Below are 15,593 nucleotides of genomic sequence, written 5' to 3'. Positions count from 1 at the left end.
TCCAGTGCCATTAATCAGTGGTGTGAATCAAAGTAGGTATTTTCACATATGATTGCAATCATTGCATTTTTTGCTATTTTAGTACAGCTGTGTCTTGTCTTATAAATTTTTTTGCTGTAGTGCAAATACTATGTTACCGAACAGAAACAAATATATTTGACACACAAATGAATCAAACCACTTATATGTAATGTTTTATTTTAGGTACAAGGTGAAACTCACTCCGGGCACACAGAAGAAAGGAAAGGGTATGTAAAATCTTTGACCCACTATCTTCTTCACAATTTTATTTCAAATTGTCCTTGTGAAATGGTTTTTGTTTTTTGCCTTTTAGCGGCTAAAACAGCCTTACACAACTTCATGCATTCTAAAGAAGCTATGCAGCGGGAGAAAGATTTATTACGTAGTGTGAAGGTAAATATATTTTATTTTTGCACAGTAGAATGTTATCCTTTTCAAATGTGGTATCAAACAAAAGAATTTTGTAGGAAGTATATATTTATAAGTATAACATATCTTTTGAGCCACAGTTTCTAGATCACTACAATTATATGTAAAATGTCTATTTTTTCTCCTTCATAACAATTCATGAACATTATATGGGAGAAAGTTATTAATGTGGTTGTTGAGGCAGTTTTTAGATAAGTACAGTGGCCCAAATTATTCAGTCTCCTGATTATTGGAGACCATACATATGATGGAATATTCACATCAGGATCCTGTGGCAGTCTTGACATGTGGACCTATGTGGGAATTGCCTGGGAAGTTTTAAACTTCAGATGAGCAATTCCCTGCTGCTCGGGATCCTGTAGGATTGTCTCTAACTCTGAGCTAGAGTGAGAGACTCGGAAACAGATCAGTGCGACTTATGTTGATATTAATGAAGGAAATTTAGACAGATTAAACCTGGTCTAAGCCTTTTTTGATGGGGAGGGGGAAAAAATTGCAGGCAGCAGCAATACATACAGCATTGTCACTGACCTGAAGATTCATGTTACATCACTCAAATTACAGATCATTAGGTATCTATAAAATTAATATGGTCTGCATGTTTAACATAAAAAATGTGCAGGATAATGTGTTATTTTAAGGAAATGTATATTAAATTAACTTTGAATATATGGTGAGCACTTGCCTATAGATCATTGCAGTAATTTGGTGTAGGATAATGCCAAAAGCTCATACTACTTTGTTAATGACTACTTAGATGTGTTGAGAGACTTGGTAATGCTTGTACAAGGAACACAAATTTAGCATACAGATAATTAGGAAGGAAAATGTCACATTGGCCTTTATTGCAGAAGGGTTGGAATAGAAGAATTAAAAAGTCTTACTGTAATTGTACAGGGCTATGGTTAGAATATACCTGAAATACTGAGAGAGTTTTGGTCTCCATTTTTAAGGATATTGGAGGCAGCACAGTGAAGGTTCACAACATTAATTCCTGGAATAAGAGGGTTGGCCTATGATGAGAGGATGTGTAAATTGGGCCTATATTTTCCGGAATTAAAGATGATCTCATTGAAACACACAAAATGCTGAAAGATTGCTCCTGCTGGCTAGCAAATCTAAAACATGAGGTGCAGGATACACAGCCTTAAGATAAGGGGACAATTGAAAAGAAGGAGAAATTTCTTGACTCAAGGGTCATGAATCTTTGGAATTCTGTGCTCCAAATGTTTGTAAATAATCCATCATTTAATATATTTAAGGTTGAGATAGACAGATATTTGATGTTTCAGGGAATTGAGGGATACAAAAAGCAGGTGATCATCAGCCATGATCATATTGACTGGCAGAGCACACTCGATGGACCAAATGGCCTATTGCATGTCCTATCTCGTTCTATTTTTGTTTTAATACTTGATGAAATATTTCATTTCAGTATTCATTATTTCATTGTTTACTGAAAAATATAGATTTTCAGTTATCTTGAAAAACTGTATATTTTAACTACTATACTAAAGTGTTTATCTGTTAAGTCCATAGCTGTATGTGTTTCTTTTGTGTTACGATCGCTATAGAGACTGGTAAATGGAAATTTGAAATCAGTATGACCCAATAAGATTTCACATTTTAAAACTTTTACTGTAACATATGACTAAAAACATTGACTAAACATGGTTTTCCTTTAGTCAGCAACTTAGTGAATTCCCCTTGTATGTTTATTACCCTTCATCGTACTCTCTACAGAATTACAGTTCTTTTAGCAAACAACCCACAATTGTGGATCCCAACTTCCAATGAGTTCTCACATTCCCATTTTGCCAAGTAATGACTTTGAACAGTTGTCTCCAGGCACTTCATTCAGTTTTCGGAGAGTTTCTTAAGTCTATAGCCAGCAGTGAAGACTGTTCCAGTGATTCTTCTTCCTCCTGGTCATGCCAGAACAAGTCTCCCAAAATCCATGGAAGGTTGCAGGATGCAGGAAGATGCAGGATCTCTAAATCTCCTGCATCTGGTCATGGAGGTTTGCAAAGTAGCCTTTTTCTCTGTGCTGACCCCACAGGACAAAACTGCTATAATGCTCATTGATTTATAGGGAGGCCTGTAACCTGATCTAATGGCTTGCTCTATATTCTTCCCCATGTCAGTGGGGCAAGAAATCAATATTTCTATTTAGACGTAAAACTAATTAGGTATCCATGATCCCAACTTCCTTTTATTGTAGAAATAAATGGATAGTTCAAACCACATCAGTTTGAACTATCAGATATGTTAGTTACCTAAAACACTTTTCTGGGACTTTGGGAGACTCGATATCTACTTATGCTATATTTTGGGATTTTGACCATTGTCTCCAAGCATAAATAACTTGGACCACTTTCACAGTAAAACAGTGAATCTACCATTGATCTCTAACAATCAAACCTGGTAGACTCAAGGTCACATGACTTCCTTCATTTACCCGAAATTTAAAGCTACAGCCCCAAAATATTCTAGTCTTAATTTCAGGATCATGTATGAGGATATGTTCTGATCACCACAGAATCCATCAAAAATTTTGGAAAGTTGAGTTTTATGTGATACTTAATGCATTTTTTTCTATCTTCTTTAGGATACTGACTTGTCAAGAAACATACCTGGCAGGGTGAAGGTTTCAGCGCCTAATTTATTAGCCAAGAAACGGAAATAATTACACAGGATTTACGTTGGTCAAATATCTTCAAGGACTGTCCATCAAGGTGTAGCACGTCTAATGGTGAAAATCCTTCAGAACTGCTTATTAAGAATGATTTAAACAACCCGAATAAGTGATAAACATGTGTCTCTGTTTTTGGTTTGGTGCTGATCAAAGCTTAGAAATAAAAGAGACTGTTGAACATTCACAGACACAATATGCCCGACTAATTAACTGTGTCCACCAAAATATATATATTTTAATGCCTGGTTCGGAAAGACCACTTTGTTGCCACCGAAACATTTTGATGTCCAACTTACCAAATTACTGGTAAAAAATCTTAGAAAAGGTGAGCATTATTGCATTAATTTCTATTAATGTATAAAAAATAATTTTCAAATTAATATCAAAACTGAGGCTTTCATTAATTGTAGGTAATTCATTTCAAAACATGTCCAATATCCCCTTATTGATGATTATCAGTAGCTTTTATCAACTTTGACATATCAGGAATAACAAATGTTGGTAAAGGGTGACCGAGATATATACAGACGTGCGCATATATTGAGGACAGCAAAAGTAAAGCACCGTTCTCAAAACTGTTCTTGGCTGCCTCATATTTAGTTTGAGTATGCAGCAAACTGTTTCCAACCTCCTCTTCTAACATTGCAGACAGGCCAGGTTAAAAAAAATGCAACTTTTTGAAAGGTCTGCCTTGCTCTTTTCTGTCAATTGACTTCATTGATTTTTGAAATCCTTTTAAGAATGGATGGATCACTCATTAGCAAACTTGTCCTTCAGAAGTCAGTGGCACTCAAAAGAATCAAGTTGGTTGGGTAGCCATACATTATTGCCATCCCATGCAACTTTCTACATGTTATCACTTTCAGTGAAAGGCAAAGTATTAATTTGAGGATTCCAAGCTGTGGGATAATCATGTTTCTCAGTTTGTTTTTAAATAGAACAGATTTTAAAGAACATACATTATGCAGCATCGATCCTGATCCTTTCTCTTTTTTTTTTAAATACATTCTGTGATCCAGGTTCCTTTCTTGATGTAAAACAGAAGATGAAACTTGAAGGACTTAAGCTGAAAAATAGTTGTGATCAGTAATTCTGGCATCCTTAGAAAGTAGTGTTAGGAATACCCATTCAAATTTCATAACATTAAGCATCTGTTCTATGTTTCAATTGTTGATGAAGTGGAAAGTTATGTTGTTCATGTACACCCTTGTTTATCTGTCCCAGCTCTTCACAGAACAATTTATTTGTTTCACAACTGCCTCCTTCCCCAGTGACTCTACATAGTGAACATAACCTTCCTTATCTGTTCTATGACTATTAATTGGAGCAGAAATGAGATTGTGCACCTATCCTTTGCATCAGCAAAAGCTATAAAATTGACAAATCATTCCTGTATTTAAAGCTGAAATTGAACAGTAATGATGATAAAGGTGCATGATGAAGATTCCCTTTTGAATACTTAGTTTATCCTACTCCCTTCATTATCCCTTTTCTCCACAGTAGTACACATACTGATATAGTTACTAGACATCTTGCAATAATTTCATAGAATCTCTACAGTGCAGAAGGAGGCCATTTAGTCCATCGAGTCTGCACTGACTCTCTGACAGAGCATCTTATCCAGACCCTATTCCCTTTAACTCCACATACTTGTCCTGTTAATCCCCCATTGCATATTTTTGAACAGTGGAAGGAAACTGGAGCACACAGAGGAAACCCACACACATTGGGAGAACATAGACTTCACACGGTCACCCAGGCTCTGCAGCCCTGGTGTTGAGGCAGCAATGCTAACCATTGTGCCACCGTACTGTCCATGAACCTTTCCCAGGAAATGAGTTTAGAATGTGAATGATGTTTGTTTAGTAATCATATGGGCTATCATATTTTGGGCAGATATAAACATCAGGGAATATTTACTTTAATGCCACCAATGTCAAATTGCAACTAATGTAGTGTGTGAAAATACTGCTGTTTGAAATACATGCACAAAAATCCAGCACCAATTATATAGTCTGTGCCAAACTGACATTTGGCATTGTCACTTACAGTACATATCAACGAAGAATGTGATCTACCACAATCTGCTGTAATTGTAAAGCTGTTGCCAAATTAAAAGTGTTTATCAAACTATTTAAATTACAGCCTTTGTATGTCAGTGACAACACAGTCAAAACTGTTTAATGACATTTCATCTGGATGTAAAAATGTGATAGGTCATAGTACCCCATTGCATACCAATGTTTGGCAAAATGCTCAAATGGATTGGAATGAGGCACTGTGTTAAAATGGGCAGCGTGGGCTTGTAGGGTCGAAGGGCCTGTTTCCTGTGCTGTGTTGTTCTTTGTTACTCAAAACAGTAAGAAACTAAGGCCAAGCTGACTGAAAGCACACAAGAATCAATCATTACTTATATAACTGGCCATGGATGTTACCTGATGCTGACTTATTTTAAATGGACACCTTGACAAATCAGCAGCACTGAGCACAGAATAGGGCTGCCAGAACCGCAAGCAGGAATGGTTTTCAAAACAAACTCCAAAGCACTTTGTCAGTGGGTTGATGATAGTTGCAAAATACCAAAAGTGCAAAAACTGGGATAAAAGGTAAAAAAAAATTGTTCATAAGATGTGGATGTGACTGGTAAAACTAGACTTTCTCAATTTTTCAGTCCATTGAGTAGCTCAATTTAATACTATGTTGCACCTGTCTTTATCAAGGGAGAAAATACTGTCCGTCATTTAATACCTCAGTTTTGCCCTCTGCCTTGAAGCACAGATCCATTTTTGGTCCCTCATCAGAACTGCACCTCCTATTACCCTTTACTATTTATAGGCATATAGACTTTCAGATTCCCCTTGATATTAATTGCCAGTTTCTTCTCAAGCTCTGTCAGGTTTCACTGCCCTTCTAAATTTTTAAGTCTGGGTCTGTTATATTATCAACCTGACACGTACTCCCTTTTTCTGTTTCACATTTCCTCTTTTGTCATCCAGGGAGTTGAGGGATTCAGTGTTGACTTTCATTCCTTGAAGGAGATATGGTGGTACCCTACTATTCACTGCTCACCACCTGGAAATAATACCTGTTTATTCCTTCTCTTTTGTTTCCTGTCTGCCAACCAGTTTTCTACCCACTCTCAACTTCATGTGCTTTAACTTTACACACTAAGTTCTGTGGGATCTCATCAAAAACCTTCTGAAAGTCCAAGTCAGCCACATCCATTGGCACCTCATCAACTCTACCAATTACATCTTCAAAGAATTCCATTCGATTTATCAAGCATAATTTTCCTTTCACAAATCCATGCAAATCTGTCTAATTCTGCCACTGTTTTCCAAGTGCTTTGTCATTAAATTGTTTTATAATGGACATTGTTTATAATGGACTCTCAGCATTTCCCCCACTACTAACATATGGCTTATTGGTCTATAATTCCCTATTTTCTCTATCTTTTTTAAATAGCAGGGTTACATTAGCTACCCCCCCAGTCTGTAGGAACTGTTCTAGAGTCTATAGTATCTTAGAAGGTGACCACCAATGCATCTACTACTTCTAGAGCCACTTCTTCAAGTACTTTAGGATGTAGAACATCAGCCCCTGGGGATTTATTGGTCTTCAATCCCATTAATTTCCCCAACACCATTTCTCTATTAATACTGATTTCCTCAATTCCTCCCTCCCTGTATTCCCCAACATTTGTGATGTGTTATTTGTCCTTTCTGAAGGCAGAACTAAAGTATTTAATTGGTCAGCCATTTCTTTGTTTCCCATTATAAATTCCCATTTCTGACTGTAGGACCTCGATTTATCTTTTTGCAAACCAATAATGTTAGACTTGTTGGATATGGTCTTTACCTGGCATTTGTGTAGTGCAAATTTGGAGGAGTTTTTTGAGGAGGTGACAAAAACGGTTGACGAAGGAAGGGCCGTGGATGTCATCTGTATGGATTTCAGTAAGGCATTTGACGAAGTCCCTTATGGCAGGTTGGTGAAAAAGGTTAAGGCTGATAGGCTACAATGAGAGGTAGCTAGATGGGTAGAGAACTGGCTTGGCCACAGGAGACAGAGGGTATCAGTCAAAGGGTCTTTTTCTGGCTGGAGGTCTGTAACCAGTGGTGTTCATGATGTGGATGTGCCAGGCTCTGTACTGGGACCGCTGCTATTTGTGATATATATAAGTGACTTAGAAGGTGTAACTGATGTGATCAGTAAGTTTGTAGATGACATGAAGATGGCTGGATTTGCTAATAGCAATGAACATTGTCAGACAATACAGCAAGATATATATATATATAGGCTGGAAAATTGGGCAGAAAAATGGCAGATGGAATTTAATCCAGATAAATGCAAAATGATGCATTTTGGTAGAACTAATGTAGTGGGTGGGTGGAGTTGTACAATAAATGGCAGAACCATCAAGAGTATAGAAACACAGAGGGACCTTGGTGTGCAAGCCCACAGATCCTTGAAGGTGACAGCACAGGTGGAGAAGATGGTGAAGAAGGTATGTGGTATACTTGCCTTTATAGGATGGGGTATAGAGTATTAAAACTGGAGTTTGATGTTGCAGCTGTATAGAACGTTGGTTAGGCCACATTTGAAGTACGTGGAGGCTTTAGAGAGTGCAAAGGAGGTTTACCAGGGTGTTGCCTGGTATGGAGGGTCTTAGGTATGAGGAGATTGGGTAAACTGGGGTTGTTCTCCCCGGAAAGACAGCGAATGCAGAGAGACCTAATAGAGGTGTACAAAATTATGAAGGGTATAGATAGGATGGACAGTGGGAAGCTTTTTCCCAGGTTGGAGGTGACGATCACCAGGGATCACAGGCTCAAGGTGAGAGGGGTGAAGTTTAACTCATATCAAAGGAACTTTTTTTAGAGGGTGGTTGGGGCAGACACGCTGGGATTGTTTAAGACTTACCTGGATAGTCACATGAGCAGACTGGGAATGGAGGGATACAAATGAATGGTCTAGTTGGACCAATGAGCGGTACAGGCTTGGAGGGCTGAAGGGCCTGTTTCCTGTGCTGTGCTGTTCTTTGTATATGTATAGATCCTGAAATGATATAAACCATGAAAGATTTCCTGAGATTCCATTCCCTTCTGTTTTGAAGGTGCACTTAATTTATTTGGCATAAGAACTGAATGAATGGGAAATAAACCACATCAGCTGGCTGGGTTCAATATGAATTGCTTTGTATTCAAACTTACAAATTAGCAGGAGGCCATTTGGCCCCTCAATCCTGCATTGCCACTTGATAAGATCATGGCTGATCTAAATGTGACATCAACTCCACTCTCCTATTTACCCCCTAGATCTTTTGACTCTTTTATCAATCAAGAACCAGCCTTAAAAATATTCAATAACTCACTGCAATGCTCCCTGGGCAACAGAATTTTACAGACCAATAATCTTCAGAAATAATTTTCTCAATCTCAGTAGACACTCATTTTTGAAGTGTCCCCTAATTCTAGTTGCTTTCATTGACAGAAACATCCTCTCCACCCACTCAAGAGTCAAGTCCCCTCAGGACCATGTTTCAATAAGGTCACTTTTCATTTTTTTAAACTCCAATGGATGCAGTCCCACATTCTTCAACATTTATTTATCATATAACCCCCTTCAGTCATATGAACCTTTTCCAAAGTGCTTCTAAAGCAATTATATCCTTTCTCAATTAAGGAGACAAAAATTGTACACACTAGTTGCAGTCTCAGCAATGTTCCGTGCAGTTGTAGCAATACTTCCTTATTTTATTACAAGGGGAATAGAGTACAGACACAATTCTATTTGCCTTCCTAATCACTTGCTGTACCTGAAGACTAACTTTTTGTGATTCATGTATCAGGATACCCAGATCCTCCTCTAATGAGCGTTTTGTAATCTTTCTCCATTTAAATAACATACTGCTTTTCTATGCTTTCTACTAAAATGGACAAGTTCACATTTTCCCACTTTATATTCCCATTTTTTTTGTCCACTCCTTGAACCTATTTAAGTCTCTTTGTAGACTATATCTTCCTCACAATTTAATTTCCTCCCTATCTTGGTGTCAATAGCATTTGCTCCCTTTATTCAAGTCATTGATATAGATTATAAATAGTTGAGGTTCCAGTACTGAACCATTTGGCACTCCACAGCTGAGAGGACACTTCACAGAGTAAACCATTTTTTCTTTTTGCATCATTTATTCAAAACAATCTACGAATCCCATACATACAAACTTATTAACTTAATGTTCAAAAGAAAAATAGACTTAACAAAATATTAACTTGCCTGCAAAAATGCAGGTACCAATAGAAATCAAAAATCATGCTTCTCTGCCCCTCAAATATTCCCAACTGCTAGAACAAAGAATAGCTAAATCACACAATGACTGAAGCTGGAATTGCTCTGGCAGATTTTATGATCCAGATGTGTTACTGCTCCCGGCGCGTTGATTAATGCTAAGAAGCAGATGCTTTGGAAGACAGTCCCAAATATTGGCCAACATTTCTTTATAGTGGATCACTGCCTCTAGGCAAAGTCTGAAAAAAATACAAAAAACAAAATTCGGCACACTTTTATAGTATAGCAAATCATTTAAGTAGAAGATGGTTTGTTTCTTTAAATTCACATTCAGAGCATAAACAATTCAACAACTTAATTAGCACTCATGCTACTTTGGAAGAGTGGGATAGCGAATTAATCCTTTTAACTGCTTTAACTAATTTACTAGTTAGGTGGATTGGCCATGCTAAATTGTCCCTTAGTGTCAGGGGGTTTATGCATGGGGATAGGGCCTGGATGAGATTGTGGTCAATGCAGACTCGATGGATTGAATAATCTCTTTCTGCACTGTAGGATTCTATGATTAAATTTTAATATATCGTACAAAAGGACACTACCTAACATTTCCTTTAACATTATTGAAGAGAATGCTGTTTGGGTGAGGTGGGGAGCACTTCCCTAAGTGTTCTCTGAATCTCTCAATGCTACAGCAAGATATGGATTTTACAAATGTACCCCAGGTGGGAGCAGATATTTGTTTATATACACGTTCAGTAAGTGATAGAATATATAACCCGGTTTATGTAGCCATTTCTTCAAGTGCTCAAATGACCCTACGATGCAATTCTCAATCAGGAGTTTGTGGACCATTTTGTTCCTTCCCTTAAAAGCAGGTATCAGTGATCTAACCCAGAATAGTGTACCACCCTGTGGCTCTCTTGTAAACTGCAGCTACAAAAGAATCTCTGAACAATTTCAGCCGTTGGCTTGTACATTTTAAGCATCCCTGAGTGTTTCTTGCCCTGAAATACAATGGGTAGAGAAATAATCTGCAGACAATTCCCTTCCTTTTCCTGACGGAAAAGGAAAATTAGATTAAATTTGGGATCATCCATTTACATTGTTTTCTGATGGGATACTTTCTGCCTTTACTGCAAATTGTTCACAACACGACACTGGGATTAACAGTCAGAGGATGATGAAAATATATTTCACATACTACTGAATCTTCTGTATATAAAAATGCATAATGAATAGTAAGAAAGCAAGATGTGTAGAGGAATAGACCTTGAAGTACATGACCACAGATTACTGAAGAAAATAAGATAGGCAGATTAATTATAGAATCAAAGAAATTTACACCACAGAAAGAGGCCATTTAACCCATCATGTCAGTACCAGCCACAAAAAGCTAGCCTAATGCCATTTTCTAGCTGTTGGTCTGATGCCTTGTTAATTTCATCAATGAAATACATATTCAAGTACCTCTTAAATTTAAGAGTTTTTGCCTCTACCACCTTTTCAGGGGGTGAGCTCCTGGCATCTAGCACCCTCTGAGCAAAAATAAAAAAATTAACTCCCTCTATCAATTACTCTAAATGTGTGCTCCTGTTAATAACCTCTCTAAGGGAAAAGGTCCTTTCTATCCAAAAAGCAAAGAAGAGAACAAAGTACAGCACAGGAACAGGCCCTTCGGCCCTCCAAGCTTGTGCCGATCATGATGCCCTAACTTAAAAAAAATCTTCTGCCCTCATTCGGTCTGTATTCCTCTAATCCCTCCCTATTCATGTATCCATTCTGGATCCCTTACTTTTATACACGTTAGTTAAATCTCTGTTCCAAGAAAATAGTAGCCTATCCAACTTTCTCTTGATGCTAAAATTCTCCACTCTGAGCAATATCCTGGTAAATCTCCTTTATGCCTTCTCTATTGCAACTATATCACATTCTTGTGATGCAATGATCAAGACTTTACTCATTACTCTTGCTGTGGCCTAACTAGTGTTTTATACAGAGCCAGCATAGCTCCCTACTCTTTTGTGCGTCAGGTTTTAAGAAAAGCATCACATACACCTTTGTAACTACCTTGTCTAGCAGTCCTGTTCCCTTAAGTTCAAGGATGTGAGGACATCAGGAAAGGAGAGTGGGGCCTGTGAGGGGCAGGATAGCAAGACTTATGGGGCTGTGTTGGGCCTTCAAGACAGATGAGTGTGTGAGAGGGATGAGTGCCTGTGCACCTCATTTAAGTTAGGCTGCTAATTATTGCTGAATTATGCAATTTGATATTTTGGATTCAGCTCCACAAATATAGGATTCAGACTGTCAAACCCACTTAATACAGTATTGATACAGCTTATTCATGTCAAGAAGAAAAAACGTATTTTAATTCATTATGAATGAGCAAAACTGGCAGGTGTTTACCTTGGCAAAACCATGCCCTTACCTGACAAGGGACTTCGGTTGTACAGAGAAAATAAGAATGTCATTACTATGTGCCTGCAGGAAAAAAACCCAGCAATTTAGGTGTATAAAAGAGTTTTGAAATGTTTTAAAATTACATTAACTGGCTGACGGCATTACATTACTAATCAGTCCTAATATAATTTATGCTGAGGAAATTTCCAAACAAATCTGGAGAAGATGATTTGCTATAAAACACTCTGTCCATATAATTAATTTTTTAGAAGAAACCAAATAATTGTTGAAAACACTGAAGCGATCTGACTAATACAGATTTTTAAAAACATATACAGCATTCTCTCATTTCTGAATTATTTTCCATTCACGTTCTGAAATGTTATAGTAAATCAGCTCCTCCATTACCATTTAGCTTGCCCTGTTCAAAAAATATTCTGCAGATCAAATGGTCACTTATAATCAAGCCAGCTAACACACACAGCCTCACAAAGAGCTGGCAGAATTGAGCTAACCCTTATCCAGTGTAAACAGTATATTTGGATATTATCAGTCAGCATCACCAGAATATTTACATATGAATTCTATACTTTGGATTGGAAATAAATGCAAGCATTATGTTAATACAAAAGAACACAATGGTGCTAAAGAAAATGGCTGCTATACTACTTGCAGTAATGTACTCGGTGACATTCATAATGCACTTTTGAAATCCTCATTCAGAAGACTGTAGTTATTCTGAAAATATCGCTGACAGAATGTTCTAGTTTTCTTTAGTATACTTGATATTTCTTGAAACTCAAACATTTGAAGTTTGGTGTTAAGTTTTGACTTTTTATCCTCCGATAGCATTCTAAAGTAGGAAGGTGATCAGCCAGATGTTGTGGTACACATCGGTACCAAAGACGTAGGTAGGGAGAGTGAGGAGGTCCGGACCCCGAGGGTAGTAATCTCAGGATTGCTACCTGTACCACCTGCCAGTGAGGGTAAGAGTAGGATGCTTGGGCGGATGAACATGTGGCTGAGGAACTAGTGTAGGGGGCAGGGTTTCTGATTCTTGGGTCATTGGGACCTCTTCTGGGGCAGGTGGGACCTATACGAGAGAGATGGGTTACACCTAAACTACAAGGGGGCCAATATACTTTCAGGAAGGTTTGCTAGTGTTATTGGGGAGCATTTAAACTAGATTTTCAGGGGGATGGGAACCAGAGTGCCAGAGCAGATTGTAGAGCAGGAATAAAAAGACAGGTTAGTTCAAGCAAAATCACAAATGGAAGGGTTGAGTGTGGTGGAAATAATCTTTTGACGTGTGTCTATTTCAATGCCAGGAGTATTGTGGGGAAGGCAGATGAGCTGAAGGCATGGATTGACACGTGGAAATATGACATTATACCATTAGTGAAACTTGGCTACGGGAGGGGCAGGACAGGCAGCTCAGTGTTCAAGGGTTCCAATGTTTCAGGTGTGATAGAGGCAGAGGGATAAAAGGTAGGGGGGGGTGACACTGTTGGTCAGGGAAAATATTACAGCAGTACTCATGCAGGATAGATTAAGGAGCTTGTCTACAGAGGCCCTATGGGTGGAGCTCAGAAACAAGGAAAGGTATGACTACATTAATGGGATTATATTATAGACCACCCAATAGTCAGTGAGAATTGGAGGAGCAAATCAGCAGAGAGGTAGCTGACAACTGCAAGAAACAAAGTTGTGATAGTAGGGGATTTAATTTTCCACATATAGATTGGGACTCGCATAACGTTAAAGGTTTAGACGGGATAGAGTTTGTAAAATGTGCTCGGGAGAATTTTCTACATCAGTCTATAGAGGTGCCAACTAGACAGGATGCGATTTTGGATCTCCTATTGGGAAATGAGTTAGGGCAGGTGATGGATGTGAGCGTGAGGGAACACTGGATCCAGTGATCATAATGCCATTAGTTTCAACCTGGATGAGGTTAACATGGATAAGGATAGATCTGGTCCTCGGGTGGAAGTTCTGAATTGGAAAAAGGCCAAATTTGATGAAATGAGAAGGGATCTGGGAAATGTGGATTGGCACAGGCTGTTCTTTGTAAGGATGTAAATGGAAAGTGGGAGGCCTTCAAAGGAGAAATTTTGAGAGTGCAGAGTTTCTGTCAGGACTTAAGGCAAAGTAAATAGGAATAAGGACCCTTGGTTCTCAAGGGAGATTGTAATACTGATTAAGAGGAAGAGAGAGTTGTATGAAATGTATAGGCAGCAAGGAACAGATCAGATGCTCGAGGAGTATAAAAAGTGCAAAAAGCTACTTAAGAGGGAAATCAGGAGGGCTAAAAGAAGACATGAGATTGCATTAGCAGACAGAGTGAAGGAAAATCCAAAGAGCTTCTATAGGTATGTAAGGAGCAAAAGGATAGTGAGGGATAAAACTGGTCCTCTTGAAGTCCAGAGTGGTAGACTGTGTATGGAACCAAAAGAGATGGGGGAGATACTAAATGGGTTTTTTTGCATCCGTATTTACTGAGGAAACGGGCCTGGAGTCTACGGAAATACGGCAAACAGGTAGTGAGGTCATGGAACCTTTACAGATTAAAGGGGAGGAGGTACTGGCTGTCTTGAGGCAAATCAGAGTGGATAAATCCCCAGGACCAGACAGGGTATTCCCACGGACCTTGAGGGAGACTAGTGTTGAACTTGCAGGGGCCCTGGCAGACATATTTAAAATGTCAGTATGCACGGGGGAGGTGCTGAATGATTGGAGGGTGGCTCATGTTGTTCCGTTGTTTAAAAAAGGTTCCAAAAGAAATCCGGGAAATTATAGGCCAGTAAGTTTGATGTTGGTAGTGGGCAAGTTATTGGAAGGTGTGATAAGAGATAGGATCTACAAATATTTGGATAGACAGGGACTTATTAGGGAGAGTCAACATGGCTTTGTGCGTGGTAGGTCACGTTTGACCAATCTATTAGAGTTTTAAGGAGGTTACCAGGAAAGTGGATGAAAGGAAGGCGGTGGATGTTGTCTACCTGGATTTCAGCAAGGCCTTTGACAAGGTCCCTCATGAGAGGTTAGTTAGGAAGGTTAAGTCACATGGGGAGATAGTAAATTGGATTAGACACTGGCTCAAAGGAAGAAGCCAGAGAGTGATTGTGGAGGATTGCTTCTCTGAGTGGAGGCCTGTGACTAGTGGCGTGCCACAGGGATCGGTGTTGGGTCCATTGTTGTTTTTCATCTATATCAATAATCTGGATGATAATGTGGTAAATTGGATCAGCAAATTTGCCAATGATACAAAGATTGGAGGTGTAGTGGACAGCGAGGAAGGTTTTCAAAGCTTGCAGAGGGATTTGGACCAACTAGAAAAATGGGCTGAAAAATGGCAAATGGAATTTAATGCAGACAAGTGTGAGGTATTGCACTTTGGAAGGACAAACCAAAGTAGAACATATAGAGTAAATGGTAGGACTCTGAAGAGTGCAGTTGAACAGAGGAATCTGGGAATACAGGTACAGAATTCCCTAAAAGTGACATCACAGATGGATAGGGTCGTAAAGAGTGCTTTTGGTACATTGGCCTTTATAAATTGGAGTATCGAATATAAAAGTTGGTGTTATGGTAAGGTTGTATCAGGCATTGGTGAGGCCGAATTTAGAGTATTGTGTACAGTTTTGGTCACCTAGATACAGGAAGGATGTGAATAAGGTTGAAAGAGTGCAGAGAAGGTTCACGAGGATGTTGCCGGGACTTGAGAAGCTGAGTTACAGGGAGAGATTGAATAGGTTAG

The 15,593-nt window shown here is 38.7% G+C and overlaps 2 protein-coding genes across 3 annotated transcripts in view; one reads left to right on the top strand and one right to left on the bottom strand.

The window, feature by feature from the left end:
• nemf (nuclear export mediator factor) overlaps positions 1-3,338 on the top strand; it is a 71,270-nt gene extending 67,932 nt beyond the window's left edge. Inside the window, exons 31-33 of the mRNA XM_080202491.1 lie at positions 205-248; positions 335-414; positions 3,059-3,338. Coding sequence (XP_080058617.1) covers positions 205-248; positions 335-414; positions 3,059-3,136 — 202 coding nt within the window. The 3' untranslated portion in view covers positions 3,137-3,338. The remainder of the gene's footprint in view (positions 1-204; positions 249-334; positions 415-3,058) is intronic.
• A 5,978-nt stretch (positions 3,339-9,316) lies between these two features.
• The window catches only part of LOC145352523 (kelch domain-containing protein 2-like), a 28,921-nt gene continuing 22,644 nt past the window's right edge, over positions 9,317-15,593 (bottom strand). For both annotated transcript variants that reach the window (XM_080202489.1, XM_080202490.1), the window contains exons 13-14: positions 11,862-11,914; positions 9,317-9,675 (exon numbers count right to left, since the gene is read on the bottom strand). In XM_080202489.1, coding sequence (XP_080058615.1) covers positions 9,552-9,675; positions 11,862-11,914 — 177 coding nt within the window. In that variant the 3' untranslated portion in view covers positions 9,317-9,551. The remainder of the gene's footprint in view (positions 9,676-11,861; positions 11,915-15,593) is intronic.

The sequence above is a fragment of the Carcharhinus amblyrhynchos genome, chromosome 14 (assembly GCF_965287045.1).
Source record: "Carcharhinus amblyrhynchos chromosome 14, sCarAmb.v2.hapA, whole genome shotgun sequence".
Classification (NCBI taxonomy): Eukaryota; Metazoa; Chordata; class Chondrichthyes; order Carcharhiniformes; family Carcharhinidae; genus Carcharhinus; species Carcharhinus amblyrhynchos.
Note: the sequence above shows the minus strand (reverse complement) of the source record. Positions and strands in the feature narration are given on the sequence as shown.